Source organism: Sebastes umbrosus, chromosome 1 (genome assembly GCF_015220745.1).
Source record: "Sebastes umbrosus isolate fSebUmb1 chromosome 1, fSebUmb1.pri, whole genome shotgun sequence".
NCBI classification, from domain to species: domain Eukaryota; kingdom Metazoa; phylum Chordata; class Actinopteri; order Perciformes; family Sebastidae; genus Sebastes; species Sebastes umbrosus.
Window position 1 is genome coordinate 28499622 of NC_051269.1, and position 16853 is coordinate 28516474.

Sequence of the window (16853 nt, forward strand, 5' to 3'; positions counted from 1 at the left end):
CTTGATTTCTTTCAATATACTATTCCCTGACTTTTTTTCATGAAATTTTTCGACATATACTATGACTTTTTTTCAACATACCATACAATGACTTTTTTCATAAAAATTTTCGGCATACTAAACTAACTTTTTTCATCAACTTTGTCGACATACTAAACTATGTCTTTTTTTTATAGAATTTCTTCGACATATTATAGTATAACTTTTTTCATGATTTTTTATGACATACTATACTATGACTTTTTCATAAAAAATGTTCGACATTCTATCCTATGACTTTTTTCATTAAATTGTTCAACATATTATACTATGACTTTAATGACATTTTTCAACATATACTATGAATTTTTATAATGAAATTTTGTCGACATATTATACTATGTCCTTTTTTATTATGTTTTTCAGTATACTATGACTTTTTTCAACATTATATAATGTGACTTTTTTTCATACAATTTTTCGACCTTTTTTTCTTATGACCTTTTTTCTTGATTTCTTTCAATATACTATTCCCTGACTTTTTTTCATGAAATTTTTCAACGTATTATAACATGACTTTTTTCCACATACTATACTATGACTTTTTCATAAAATCTTTCGACACACTATATGACTTTTTTTCATAATTTTTTTTGACGTACTATACTATGACCTCTTTTCATGAAATCTTTCGACATACCATACTATACTTTTTTCTTGAAATTTTTCGATATACTATGACTTTTTATCATACATTTTTTAACCATACCATATGACTTTTTTCTTGAAATCTTTCGACATACTATACTATGACTTTTTTCATAAAATGTTTCAACATATTATACTGTGACTTTTATTTCATAACATTTTTAGACAAACTATACTATGACTTGCTTTTTTTTTTTTTTTTTTTTTTTTAAAGTTATTTTTTGGGGTGATTTTTAAGCATTTTATTGATAGGACAGTGGATAGAGTGTTGGAAAGGGGGAGAGAGAGAAGTGACATGCGGAAAGGACCACAGGCCGGATTCGAACCCGGGTCCACCGCTGATAGGACTGAGCCTTGGCATTTACATGGGCGCTCGCTCTACCGACTGAGCTAACCAGCCGCCCATGACTTGCTTTTCTAAAAATGTTCGACACTATACAATGAATTTTTTTAAAGAATTTTTAAACATAATTTACTATGACTTTTTTTCATGAAATTTTTAAACATGCTATACTATGATTTTTTTTCATACAATTTTTTCGACAAATTATATATTTCGACTTTAATGACATTTTTCAACATATACTATGATTTTTTTTAATGAAATTTTGTCGACATATTATACTACGTCCTTTTTTATTATGTTTTTCGGTATACTATGACTTTTTTTCAACATTATATAATGTGACTTTTTTCATACAATTTCTCGACCTTTTTTTCTTATAACCTTTTTTTCTTGATTTCTTTCAATATACTATTCCCTGACTTTTTTTCATGAAATTTTTCGACATATTATACTATGACTTTTTTTCAACATACCATACAATGACTTTTTTCATAAAAATTTTCGGCATACTAAACTAACTTTTTTTCATCAACTTTGTCGACATACTAAACTATGTCTTTTTTTTATAGAATTTCTTCGACATATTATAGTATAACTTTTTTCATGATTTTTTATGACATACTATACTATGACTTTTTCATAAAAATTTTTCGACATTCTATCCTATGACTTTTTTCATTAAATTTTTCAACATATTATACTATGACTTTAATGACATTTTTCAACATATACTATGAATTTTTATAATGAAATTTTGTCGACATATTATACTATGTCCTTTTTTATTATGTTTTTCAGTATACTATGACTTTTTTCAACATTATATAATGTGACTTTTTTCATACAATTTTTCGACCTTTTTTTCTTATGACCTTTTTTCTTGATTTCTTTCAATATACTATTCCCTGACTTTTTTTTCATGAAATTTTTCGACGTATTATAACATGACTTTTTTTCCACATACTATACTATGACTTTTTCATAAAATCTTTTGACACACTATATTATGACTTTTTTTCCAGAAAATTTTTCGACGTACTATACTATGACCTCTTTTCATGACATTTTTCGACATACGATACTATACCTTTTTTTCTTGGAAATTTTTTGGCATACTATACTATACTATGACTTATTTCTCATACAATTTTTCAACATACTAAACTAACTTTTTTTCATGAACTTTGTCGACATACTATACTATGTCTGTTTTTCAAAGATTTTTTTCTACATATTATAGTATAACTTTTTTTCATGATTTTTTATGACATACTAAACTAGGACTTTTTCATAAAAATTTTCGACATACTATCCTTTGACTTTTTTCATGAAACTTTTCGACGTATTATACTATGACTTTTTTCAACATGCTATACTATGATTTTTTATAATAAATCTTTCGACATACTATGACTTTTTTAATGAAATTTTCAACGTACTAATTACTTTAATTCATAAAAATGTTCATCATAAGACTTTTTCACGAAATGTTCAAACATACTATGACCTTTTTTCATAACATTTTTCGGCATATTATACTATGACTTTTCAACATGCTATACTCTGACTTTTTTTCATAATTTTTCGACACATTATACCATGACTTTTTTTCATGTCATTATTCAACTTTCCATAATATGACTTTTTTTCATGAAATCTTTCGACATACTATACAATGACCTTTTTTTCATGATTTTTCCAAATATACTATTCTATGACTTTTTCTCATTAAACTTTTCAACATATACTATGACTTTTTTTCAACAGGCTATACTATGACTTTTTTTCATGAAAATTTTCGACATACTATACTATGATTTTTTTTAAAGAATTTTTAAACATTACTATACTATGACTTTTTTCATGATTATTTTTCAATATACCAGCCTATGACTTTTTTCATGAAATTTTGTGACGTATTATACTATGACTTTTTTTCATAACATTTTTTGACTTTCTATACTATGACTTTTTTTCATAAATGTTTTCGGCATACTATACTATGACCTCTTTTCATGACATTTTTCGACATACTGTACTAAGTTCTTTCCATGAAATTTTTTAAAATACTGCACTGTGACTTTATTCATAAATGTTTTCGGCATACTATACTATGATTTTTTTTTTTTAAGAAATGTTTAAACATACTATACTTTGACTTTTTTGATGAAATTTTTCAATCTACTAATTACTTTAATTCATAAATTTTTTCAACATATTATATTATAACTTTTTTTAACATACTATACTTTCACTTTTTTTCATGAATTTAACATACTATAAAGTATATAGTACGTACAGCATCTCAGTCAGTTTGGTTAAAATTACGGAGGTTCGGTGATATGGAACGCTGTGCCATCTCAATCTCAGTCGGCACCAGAATGATATAAGAAAGCCATTAAAGGTTTGTTTTTATCTCCCCAATGTTTTCCTTATGGATTATCTTTGTAAATTGATTACCAATAATGAGTTTTTATTGATGATATAATAATGAAAATCTTAATTCTATTTCATGACTTTGTGTGTACTTGCATATATGGATGTCTGCTGGTGTGTGTAATCTTATATATTTTCTTCTTCTCTCTCCCTTTACCGTCCTTTTTAATATTCTATTCTCTTTTAAATAATTGATTATGGTATGCATCGGAGAGTGCCCTTATCAAGCTCCTCTGAGGGTTTTTTGCTCCTCTCCATCACATTTGTTGTTGTTTATGTAATATCACTTATATACTTGTACCTTTTTTTTTATATATGTAAACACATAACATCTAAATCTATAACAAATACCGTCTGTACCTGGGGCCAGCTGCCATTTAGCTTAGCATTAAGACTGGAAACGGGGAAACCGCTACCCTGGCTCTGTCCAAACGTAACAATTTGCCTACCAGCACCTCTGACGCTCACCAATTAACATGTTATACCTAGTTTGTTTAATCCATACAAAAACCAACATATAAAAGCAAATCACCAGGCTAGCTGTTTTTCCCCATTTCCAGTCTTTATGCAAAGCTAAACTAACCAGTTGCTGGCTTTAGCTTCATATTTATTGTACAGATAGTGGCATCAAGCTTCTCATCTAACTCTCTGCAAGAAAGCAAAAGCAAAAGTGTTATCAAGCAAATATGCATATTTTCCAAAATGTCAAACCGTATCTTTAACATAGATATTTTGATTGTCGAACACAACTGTAATTATAATAAAAGGCCACATTCCATTCAGGAGAGTCACTTTCAGATACGATGCATGAGGCTCACTGTGATGGCTTAGTGGAAAACATGGATCAGAGCATATCATTAATATTAGTTACACCTGTGCTTTTCCTGCTATGACAAATCTGCTGTAAATACACCTTACTGCACAGACTAATTCATGCACACACTCTTGAATTAGCTCAGATGCTTCATGGTAAATGAATGACATTGCAAACTATTGAAAAAAAAATCATTAATAACCCCATTGACTGCTAATCATTTAGCATTTTGTGGCAGTCCGGCAGAAAAAGAAAAAAACATGCATTCCTGTCTGCATTCCAGCTCCATTTGGCTCTTCGACTTTCCTTCACAAAAACCACAGGACCTTCACATGAGCACAAAGGATTTCTTTGAATGCTTAAGTCTTAGAACAGAGACATTAGGGCAGGGGTGCCCAAACTTTTTCCCTTTTAGGGCCAAAAACTGGACCTTAATGGTGGGCCACGGGCCAAAAGCATACACATATTGTATTGTTAAGATGCAAAATGGTAGTAGGATCCCAAGTTCCCCAAATAGAATATTCTTTTACCTTTTACATAGTTAACTCCTTAAAACCTACTGTACCTGCTGAATACAAGTGGGCTAATTTCCAGTCAATTTATGCAATTCCAAGACTGTTTATGGACCCCAGCAGAAATATTCAAATACACTATTTTTAGAATATGCGAAAATAACACATTTATACTGCATGCAAAAAAACTGCATGTTTCTGCACCAAACTGCATGGGATTATCATATAGTGGCGATGTCTGTAAAAGGGAGACTCGTGGGTACCCATAGAACCCATTTTCATTCCCATATATTGAGGTCAGAGGTCAAGCGACCCCTGTGAAAATTGCCAATTTTTCCTCGCCAAACTTTAGCCCAACTTTGGAGCGTTATTTAGCCTCCTTCCTGACAAGTATGACTTGGTTGGTTTCAATGGATTCCTTAGGTTCTAGTTTAATATGATACAAGTATAGCTCTAAAACTGAGCCTGCTACAACCTCCAAAAGAGAGTAAAGTCAGTCACAATCGCCACAGGTCTTTTAATTAAAAAAAATAAATTTGCTAGAAACATCTGGCGGGCCAAATCAAACCTTATGGCGGGCCAACTTTGGCCTGCGGGCCCCACTTTGGGCAGCCCTGCATTAGGGCCAGGGTCCCTCCTCAGCTGATTGGCCCTGTGTTGGCTGTGAGTTATAATGATGCTGGACCCACATGATAATCAATATGCAAACAGACAAGCTGATACAATTTGAGGTGCATCTTGACCAGATGGGAACATCCAAGCGCTGTGTGGAATCCAACACAGCTTAATGGGTCGGCCTGATGTTGCTGATTCAATTCAGAGGCAAAAAAAAAACCCATCTAAAATATTCTGTCCACCTCCCTCCTTCCACCTGATGTCACAGCCAACAGCTCGTCCGATTGGTCGAGGCCACTGCCCGCCAGCTGTTTGTAATCAGGAGCATTTCAAAGTCTGGATCACATGACACCCTCAAGGCACACATGCACACACAGATATATACATACAAGGCGCAGTGCATCTTTAACCTCATACCCCTTCCCACAGGCTACTCCTTTGCGGTCAGGATCACCTCCAGATGTGCACACTGTGTTCTCACCTCGGGATAAAAAAACATGGGAGGGGTGTGGCACAAGGAGGGGGGGACAGGCCAATGAAAATGGAAAACAGCTCCACGAGGTTGGGAGGATGGTAAAAGAGAGAGGAAGGAGGTTTAGACACCTCATGTTCATGAGGACCAGGGACCAGTGTTTCACTTAAAATTATGTAACAGTTTTTAATTAAAATAAATATTAAGAGGGCAAAGTTCTCATAGGGAGAAACTACTTGAAAGGATTACGACTCTGCTGCCTCCTAGTGGAACAAGTCATTAAATACATCAATATACATTAAAGCTCAAACATGTAATATATAAACACATTGTGACAAAATGGGTGAGAATTTGTCCCCATTTTCTAACATTTCATACTAATTTATCCATGCTAGTTTAGTCGTAGTTTTCGTATTGATTTTAAAATTCTTTTATTAGTTTATAAGGCACTACATGGCCTTGCACCAGACTACCTTGCAGAAATGTTTTTGGTTTGTGAACCAGGAATGCCCTTCAGATCCTCCGGTTCTTCTTTTAGTTGTTCCACAAAGCAGAACAAAAACATTTGGTGATGCTGCTTTCAGCCTTTACGCTCCCAGCCGCTGGAACAACCTTCCAGAGGAACTGAGAGGAGCTGAAAATATTGACATGTTTAAACATAAACTAAAAACCCATCTATTTAGTGAGGCTCTTATGTAGTGTTTTATAATTTAATGGTTTTATTGTTTATACTTATTTTATTTATCATCATAGTGTTTATTTTACTCTATTTTGTTAAATCAACATTTTATTGCTGATCATTATTATCTCTTATTTTATTTTATTAATGTTTCTTTATTTGTAATTTAATTTTAATACGATCTGCTTGTTTTGTGAAGTTTCATAATTTTTATTCATTTATTTATTTGTATTGTTATTTTTATTCCTTGCATTTTATTTATTTTTTATTATCTTAAATACCCATCTTTTATTGCTTTCTTATTCAATGAACTTTTATCTTGGGTGTGCATTAGTCTCTAAATCCATTTTTAACATTCTACATTTTCTCAATCGTGTGTACAGCACTTTGAATTGCATTTGACTTGTTTGAAAGGTGCTATATAAATAAACCTTGATTGATTAATTGAATGATTTAGCCATAATTCCATCAACTGTAACTTGCAGACACATGCTATCCCGGGTTACTTTGTGACCAGCATTGTTAAGTTTAATTAAGTTCACCATTTTTCTTTCTCTCATACTCACCATACCCACCACGTGCTCCATAGACAAAAGGATGAGGCATCAAACCACTTCCACCCTTTATGCACTTCCTCAGTGTTGTAACCAGATTAGACCAAGCAAGGGGGGAAATTGTTCCAAATAAATTTGAATAAAGGAATTACGTTTATGTATTGTGATCAGTTCAACCATGGTTGCAAATGTATGTTAGGGATGTGTGTGAATGTGTTTTAGTACTAATTTAGTGGGATTTACCAACTTCATTAGTTATCTCTTTTCAGAGAAGGTCCTGGGTTTCCTGGGAGAATGGTACAGCCTGCTGCTGATTGGCTCTTGATGATTGAAGGGACTATATAAGCATTTGTTTTGGGCTGATCTCTGTGTGTAGCTGTGTGCATGTGAAGTTTAGTTACTATAAGTTATTTTAGCTTGAGTTGAGTTGTATTGAGTTAAAGCCGAGTTAACTGTTTGTTTCTTTTGTTGGTATATATTTTTGTTACACGTGTAGCATGATGGCACTGTAAATAAAACACTTTTTTTTTTTTAATAACTGGACAAAGTTTAACCAAAAAGACGTGATGCAATAAGTAAAACAACAGTTCATTTAATTTCAACTGTAATTATTTATTTTCAGTTTTTACATCATCAAAAATTAAATTACGTATACATATAAAACATGTAGAATTATTTTTGCTCAAGACTAATCATTCAGTGGTTGAAGAGACAAAGCATCGCTCTTTCTATGGCTCCATGACTATAAGATTAAGGTTACTGCAGTACAGATGCTCTTCTCCCTGAAAGCCTCCTGCTTTCTAACATATCTCTCTCTTTCATCCTTCTCTTCTTCTCTCACCCCGACTTTGTCCTTGAAACAGACACGAGTTTTGTCTAATATTCATTCGAAGGACACAGTGCACAGTTTTCACTTTTATCTACACGTAAAAATGAAGTGGGGATTCTGGCAGGAGAGGATTTGAAACACGAGTTTCTTTCTGTGCATCAAAGAAATTGTACAAAATGGGACACAGAGATGATGAAGGTTTCTCAACAGCCTGTGCCTCATTAATGCATTTTAAAAGGTCTGTTTTTGGTCAAATGTAAAAAATGACAACAGGAAGTGGTTATGTATTCTATGACAGGCACACATGTACTGCACGTATATTTATACTCACGTCCATCAAAATGTATGACCTCTATGGGTCACTTGTATATGCAGTAAACCTACAGTATACTGAAGGCATGTTTACCATACATTCACATGTACATTAATGATTTCAAAATCAAGTTTAAGACACATGATGCTCATTAAAATGGCTTTAACAATCGCTAAATAATTAAGTTCTGTTGTTAGAGCACTTCTACAGTCATTGGATGTTTAAAAATGTTTTCACAATTTGGTCTAGTCTTTTCTAAATTAACACATCATTTGTTTGCACTCACTCATGTGATTTAGAATATATATATTTACACAATGAATAATATTTAGTCATGCCATTCGTTTAGTTTAGTTATGGGTTCTCGGACACACAGACTATTCACATTCAGAAGTCAAAGCAGAAGTACATGACGGCAAACACAATGCACAAACCTTTCATACGCGTCTTGGAGGAGGTATTACTGCATGTGATAGATTACTGTACTTGTGCATTTTGCTTTAAAGTCACTTAAATAGAAATGATGGGGACTATGGAGGACGTAGCCGTGAAAATGGTGATTAAACAACTCATGGATTGATATTTAAATGGACAGTAAGACAAGGAGTTTATAGATTTTTAACATACATGGCTCCATTAATCCATCAATTAATGGATCAAATATTTTAAATGGATCATTTTTAAATATTAGTATAATTATTCTTTGATATTCAACTTAAAGTAAAGATCATCATGTCATCCCCTCTCACTCCCCTTATGACCTTGCTATCAAAAATAAAGGCAAACTTGCCTGAATTAATAATAATAATAATAATAATAATTAGTCCGTTCCTTTTATTGTCCAATTATGTATCAATCAATATTTGCTTTATGATCAGTTTCAAGGCTCTCTGGGTCCTCCATCGAGGACAAAAGGTCATGACAATCGTGGTTTAATAGACAAACTCCTGATGTCTCCCATCAAAGCTCTTTGCTCTCTTTGTAATAACCTCTGAAGGTATTTTATTAAATTCATTCTTATAGGTATATTATTCATGTGCTGCATTCTTCAGCCTTTCGTTTATTACAGTATATACAGAAAGTAAAGAGAAACATATTGTAATTTTATATCTAAAAATAAATAACTGTAAAATCATTTAATTGCTTGATAGACTTTTTCAAAATAAAATATATCACAAATTCTTTATCTACAGAAAGTGCAACTACAAATAAACTATTATTGAAGATCATTCTTTCACACCATAATCTCTCTCTGCTCCCTTTGGCTCTCCGAGCTTTGAGGTGACACTGGTGCGTGAAACTCAAAAAGAAGAGTCCTGTCCTAAGTTAATTAAAGACAACCACCAGATTTGACTCTGATAATTAAAAGTGAGGGGGCGTACATTACAGTTGAACCTTGTTTATCCAAACTGACATGTCTCTGGAATCCACATAATTAAAGGGAAGTGTGACAATGTCAAAATATATCATTTTAATTGTGTGTGAAATTTTCTTTTTGGCACATGTAAAGTGGTTACTTTTTCCTGAACCGCCTCTGTTCCACACAGGGATGGATAAAAAAGGTTGCACTGGCACAAAAGGACCCTGATAAATAAAGAGTTGTGGTAAGGTCCATTTGGGTTGGATTATGGGTAAATTATTGCTTAAAAGAAAGTCCTGCAGCCCCCCCGCCCCAAACAATAATTAAATTATTATTATTTTCCTGATACTCAAAAGGACACACACACTCCCTCTCTCGTACACGCACACACACACACACACACACACTGCTCTGGTTTCCCCTGACCTGACGTCATCCAAAGTGCCTTGCAGGAGCATTCATGAACTCGTCTGAGGTAAAGTAATAAGACACTGAACTAACACATGACAAATATACTGTAGAACAACTCCCATCGTACACAATCATTAGTTCAAAGACAAACGTCTATAAAGGGGGAAAGATTACACCTCAAAAAACACATGTTATTGATGCCGCTGCTTCAAGTGAAGTGGGTCTTCTAACATTTACAGTTATCAGTTTACATCATCACGCAAAACTGACACAAAGTTGTATGCCCCAAAAGAGGATTTGTCTATGTATTACTGATCCTGCAATGTATTTTTAAAATCTACCAAATAATCGACCATATCATCACTATTAGAAAAAGAACACACTCATGGCACATTAAATAAAAAGACACTCTAGTAGATTTAAGGAATGATGACTGATAAACCTACTTAGGTTAATAAAAAGAACCTGGTTTGTGTTTAAAGGAGCATTTATTCTCCATCATGTAGCCCAGCTAAGAGTACAGTGGAGGGGTGAAACCTGGGTGTTGTTTCTCATGACAGGACGAAAAAGGGGAGTTGAGAGAGGATGTTGTTGTTATGTGTGCGTGTGCGTCTTTTACCTTTGTGAGGACTAAATATCTTTAAAGGCACAGTGTGTATAATTTGGCGACATTTCCAAGACTGCAGTAACATGAGCTGCCGAGTGCAAAACTGTTGTAACGCCATTCGCCTCGCTCAGAGGCCATTCGTACCATAATAACACTACTTTAGGAGCAACGGAAGTCAGACTGTGGCTGGCGGTACCACGGATTTGCACTCTGCAGCTCACGTTACCGTAGTTTCACAAGCGTGTCGGAGAACTACGGTGGCCTTCAGGTAACGTAAAAACGTGAAAGGCTCTCTCTAGAGCCAGTGGTTGATTTGTCTGTTCTAGGCTTCTGTAGAAACATGGCGGAGCAACATGGCGGACTCTGTGAATGTAGATATAAACGGCTGATTCTACACAACAATTCTAATTTTCAGGTGATTATATGAAAACATAGTTATGAATATTATATTCCATTTCTGCTAATAGTTCCCCCGAAATGTTACACACTGTTCCTTTAAAACAGCTAATATTCTTATAATAAAGGTGGATCACGTCACTACTTTTATTTGAAAAGGGGCGCTTGTAGTGATGAACTGACAATAAATTATCATCCAATACTGCAGTTCCTCTCAGCTCTACAGAGCTTTACAGCTTTTTTCAGCTCATTGATTTGTGAAACAACTCTAAAAACAACTCTAAAAACAGCTCTAAAAACCCACTATAAACTACATGCTCAGCTCCAAACAGCTGACAGACAAAGTTAGCGACTAGCTGGTGAACATGGTGCAGCATTTACCTGATAAAAAGCCAGATCATTTTCTCAGGAGTTGGTGGAGACCAAAAACAGAGCTAAAACGGGGATGAATATTGGACTTACATTCATCAAGAGGCCAGAAACATGAAAATGAATGCTAATGTTGCTCCATATCTGCTGGATGTGTAAATAAACAACAGTTTGCTAACAAATCTGCAATATCAGCCTGTTTGGTAACAATAATAAGGTGATAATATGTCCATGTTGGGTTTACATCTTGTTTGTGGTGCCCCCAAGTGGCCAAAATATATCAATTATTGCAGATTAAAAAAAATTATCTAATGCAGTTGTTAGTCTCTCCTCATTAATTTAAATGGGGTGGACAAAATAATAGAAACGCCTGTCAGTATAACACACTTCAATTCAGCAGCCGGACAATATTCAATAAATGCAATAAATCCTACCTTCATACAGTACATGTTATGGTAGGACTGTTGTATTAAACTGCATTAGATTTAGGCAACTGGGCATATTCCTGGTTTATTTCTGTGCCAGTTTATGGCTAGTATAGTATTAAATGAAAAATCCACCCCACAAGAGACTTTACTATATAGGGCTGTTTTATTGATGTTGGGCAGTAAAGTGATATTTATAGACAAACAGCAGCTGTGTCCCCGTGAGTTAAAAACAAACCATCCAGACTTTTTGGCTGACATTTTTGGAGACAGACAGACACAGTGACACTGAAATATTGGCTGACTGACTAACTGGCGTGTTGTGAGGCTGTTTGAGATGTCACCTCCAAAATGAGTTTAAAATAGACGCATGGCTTTCAGGTGTGAATCAGCAAATGTCCCCATATCTCAGTGAAATCAGCACGGCTGCCAGCAGCTGTCACGGTGTCCTCCATTATTTACCATCACTGTGGATGGAGCAGCTCCAGGATGTGTCTCTAGATTACATTATCAGACTTGAATTAATTAAAACTGAGCTATTCGATTCTATCACATGTTCACAGGTAAAAGCCGCTGTAGGAGAGAATGCCTTCAAGTTTCATCCTTTACATCATCCTTCAACCTCACAAATAAGACAGGAAGCCAAAGGCAGTGTGCAGGCAACAACTTATCACTGAGGTTGCATTCACATCAGATCAGGCATTGCTGCGATTTTCCGCAAGGTTGTACGGAGGTCTGGGCGAGTCACTTTAATGGCCCATTATCTGCGACAATTAACGTCTTTACTTCATTTTACAGGTCCGCAAATTTCATGGTAATTAGTTGATAATTAGCAAGTAACCTATTTGAAATTTCTTGGGAAATACTGCCAAATTACCCCAATATTTACCTCAAAATGTATCAAAAATTACTTTATTATAAACATTATTTAATAATTATATGCTGAAATAGCATATAATTGTTAAAATATGGACCCTTAGGTTTGAGAAGAGGCTGCTCTTCATCGGAGGTGGAAAACCAAAACTAATAGAAGACACTTCTGATCAGGTACAAATCTCACCATTGTGACTTATTGTCTACACAAAAATAACCTGGTAGCTAATGTCATGATTCAGGGAGTTTTTTGTTAGTTATTTGCTAATTATCGTCTATCTACCAGCAGATATGGAAATAAAGCATATCAATTAACTTTGTATTATTTTCCTGGAAATGTATTAAATAGATTATCCGCTATTGGAAAATAGAGGAATATAATTATTAAATAATGTTTGTAATAAGGTAATTTTTGATAAATTTTGAGGTCATTTTGAGGTTGTGCGGTGCACTAACCCCAATCAAAATAAATGGAAAAACTTGCTGTTTCGCTGCACCGCCTGATCTGGTGTGAATGCAGCCTAAGGGCTTTCTTCCCTGTCTGGTTTAGTAGAAAGCTGAAAGTAAAAGCTGATAGTAGTAGTAGTAGTTTTAATTTTAGAGCTTTGGTTCGGGGAAATAAGATTTTAAAAATATTTCTAGTCCTCACAAAGGTAGAAGTGTGTGTCTATGTGCATGAGAGTGTACTACCTTCTCTTGGTCTGTATGCTCGTGGACAGTAGTGTGTGTTGCGGGTAGCTGGTAGAAATCATCGAGACTTGTTTCTCTAAGCACTGAAGAGGCTGACAGTCAAAGCAGCCAAAATCGCAGTGTCCTGTGGTCCAGAACTACAGTCTGTCAGGACTGCGGACATCCTTTAGTCATCTATAAACGCGATCCCTTCAGTCCTGCAGAGGAAAACAAACAAACCTGGAATTAACACAGCACAGTGCACAGTTTGACTGCTCTCTATTTGCAATTACTTAGTTGGAGCAACACTTGCAAAGCACAAAAGAAGCGAATGACCACAAATTACAGCGGGAATACTTCCAGATGACGGAGGTGAGGAAAAAGAGGGAATGGCCTTGCCTTCTTAGCAGCCACAGGACGAGTGTCCTTTTGATTGGAGTTTAGGGATTTCCACACGGTGGTTTTAGACATTTCATCAGATATATTAATATCAGAGGGGTCACACCTGAGGAGCGGGGAGAGGAAAATGAGGTGAAAGAAGATAGTGTTGGGAGTGATTTGGGGCTTAGGGAAAGGTTAGTATTCACAGGGTGCACATGAAGGCAGAACACCACACACCAAACAAGATAAGCATGCATATAGATAGACAGGAAGGTGAAGCTTTTCTCTCATAATCTTACCGCTCCGATCATCTGATGTCCATCCTGTTCATTTGAGTGTGTGTGGGGGGTGCATGTGTGTGTGTACTCACCTGGGGTCATGTGCTTTGGGGGTCTGAACAGGATTGCAGCTCTCCAAGGGAATCTGAACATCAGTTGTATCGTCCTTCTTTGTACTGAGCATAACCTGTGATTCCTACAAGACACATCCAACATGTGCAGTCAATACATGCATGTTTATTTATTTTTTTATCTGTGTATTTCAAGATTCCATGTAGACTACCTCTTCTATCGTTTTGGAGGCGTCATCAAGGTTTTTTTTCTTCCACTCAGGCATTAAATCATCCAGGTAACTCAGCTCTCGCTTGGAGAAACACCAGTCCAGAAGTTTGCGGATGAAAACCAGAGCCAGCACCTTCAGGCACAGGAGAAAAAGAATCTGTTACTGAAAGGTACAGTGTGTAGGATTTGGTGATCTAGTGGTGTGGTTGCAGATTGCATCCAACTGAGTACCCCTCCGCTCACTCCTCCCTTTCCAAGACTGCGGTAACGTGAGCCGCCGATTGCAAAAACACTGTTCCCCTCGCTCAGAGGCCATTCGTACTATAAGAACACTACATTAGGAGCGACGGAAGTCAGACGGCGGCTGGTGGTGCCATGATTTGCACGCAGTTTCACAGGCGTGTCGGAGAACTATGGTGACCGTCAGGTAACGTAAAAACATGAAAGTCTCTCTCTAGAGCCAGTGTTTGGTTTGTCCGTTCTGGGCTACTGTAGAAACATGGCGGAGCAACATGGCGGACTCTGTGAAGAGGACCCGCTCCCTATGTAGATATAAAGAACTCATTCTAAGCTAATGAAAACACAACTATTCTTAGTTTCAGGTGATTATCCACTAATGAAAACATAGTTATGAATATTATATTCCATTTCTGCTAATAGATCCCCTAAAATGCTACACACTGTTCCTTTAAATAGAAGACATTTAGAGACTAGTGAAGAAAGAGAGGGGGGGGGAGGATGTTGGTGATGGTCAACTCACCATCATTGGGAAGACGATCGCGGCAGGTGAGGTCTTGATGACCCAGAGCAGCACCAGACAGGTGAGCTGGGTGAGAGTGAAAAGGTGCACCTTCCTCAAGGGGACGTGGCGCAGGTAGATGAAGTCCGGCTGGTGCTTCGCCGGCATGCCGAACAACTTCACACGGTCAAAGAACTGAGAAGTGAACGCAGGTGGCGGAGAAATTAGAGAGGGTAAAGGAGAGAGTTGAATTAATGAAAGCAGAGCAGGGAGGCAGATGGTGAATATGGCAAGAGAGGGCAAGTGATTATGAATGACAAATTTAGGTAGATTAGTCTGAAAATTAACTGTCAGGCCTCACTGGATTGCGACGGAATTAATTAGATCAGGAGAGGGCATTACAGGGACGGCCACATTAATAAGAGGCCGGGATGGAGAGGGCAGAAGAACAACTTGGGACGTTTTATATCTGAGCGTAAAACATATCTGTTTATAGCATCTCGCAAATTATTCACAAGTTTCGGAAGTTTCAAATTGTACTCATAGCGCTTCCACACCTAACCTGTTTGGTCCGGTTGAAACAAGCTCAGGTCTGTTTGCCCGGTTAGTACGGTTCGTTTGGGCTGGTGTGAAAGCTGTAAATCAAACCCTGGTGCGAACCAAACAAACAAGACTGCCTGAAAAGATGGTCTAGGACCGCTTCCAAGCGGACTCTGGTGTGGTTTGTTTGTGGTGTGAAAACAAACGAACCAACCACAGGATTTTATGATAGCTGATATGTGATTTTAGCATGATTTCAAAAGCTAAACTACAAATAAACTCATCTGCTGATCATGAAATCTGTTCAGGAAGCGATCTGTATTTAAGGCCGTGTATATAAGCACGTCAGCATGATTAATAGGTCAAAAGCTGCTAAAACTGCTGTGCTTGTATCCGACTCCGTGTACTTTGTCAGCTCATTAACTCCATTAAAAAGTGAGATCGCGATCCAACAGTACTAAGCCCTGGATCATCACAGTACAAGATGCCTCATGCTTGTGTCTGTGCGCTCCCTGGCATTCGCACCAGTCATCTGGGACAAAGGGTCTTTTGTACAGTCCTGTCTCTACCATTATTCATCATAACATGCGGTTGAGTCTGATAATGATAATAATGTTTACAATCAGTTATTAATCAAAGAACATAAATGTAGGATAAACATATAGGATACACGTTGCATTTTATTTTATTTTATTTTTTCCTTGGTCCGGACCAGATGAACCAAACTTCCGGTGTGAAAGCACAGTAAATGTTCTTTACCATATAGGATAATGTTACCTGGATGCCTTTTAACGAAGAGACTCCCATGTAAAGGAAAACACCATACAGCACTGGCATGGGAATGAACTAGAAAAAAAACAACATACACCAATGAGCTTTGATGTGTAACATTGTCAAAAATATCCCAGCCAGACGGGGGCAGCATCGCATAGCTTTGTCTGACTAACCTGCAGGGCTCCAGTCATGAATACAGAGCAGCCCATGAGCAGGAAGATGACCAGTCCAGTCAACCTCTGCTCTCTGATGCCCAGGAAGCGAGGCTGCTCTCCTGGAGCCGAGCTCTCCGACTCCAGCTTCAGGCTGTTGACGTGAGAGATGGACAGCACCGTGGCTGCTACGAACCAGGGCAAGCCCATGATGGAGCACACCGCCAGCATCAGCCCGACCATGAGCAGGTCCAGGTGGTACCCACAGCCCTTCTACATAACAAAGAGGAGGACAGATAGGTACATGTATAACTGAGCTACAGCCAGAGATACGGGTTCG

The 16853-nt window shown here is 36.4% G+C and overlaps 1 protein-coding gene across 3 annotated transcripts in view; it reads right to left on the bottom strand.

Moving 5' to 3' along the window:
• Positions 1–11220: 11220 nt before the first annotated feature.
• slc4a8 (solute carrier family 4 member 8) overlaps positions 11221–16853 on the bottom strand; it is a 48693-nt gene continuing 43060 nt past the window's right edge. For 2 of the 3 annotated variants that reach the window (XM_037773332.1, XM_037773324.1), the window contains exons 19-25: positions 16535–16786; positions 16365–16433; positions 15069–15242; positions 14310–14441; positions 14119–14222; positions 13767–13872; positions 11221–13585 (exon numbers count right to left, since the gene is read on the bottom strand). In XM_037773332.1, coding sequence (XP_037629260.1) covers positions 13580–13585; positions 13767–13872; positions 14119–14222; positions 14310–14441; positions 15069–15242; positions 16365–16433; positions 16535–16786 — 843 coding nt within the window. In that variant the 3' untranslated portion in view covers positions 11221–13579. The remainder of the gene's footprint in view (positions 13586–13766; positions 13873–14118; positions 14223–14309; positions 14442–15068; positions 15243–16364; positions 16434–16534; positions 16787–16853) is intronic. The other variant, XM_037773337.1, reaches the window with a different exon arrangement.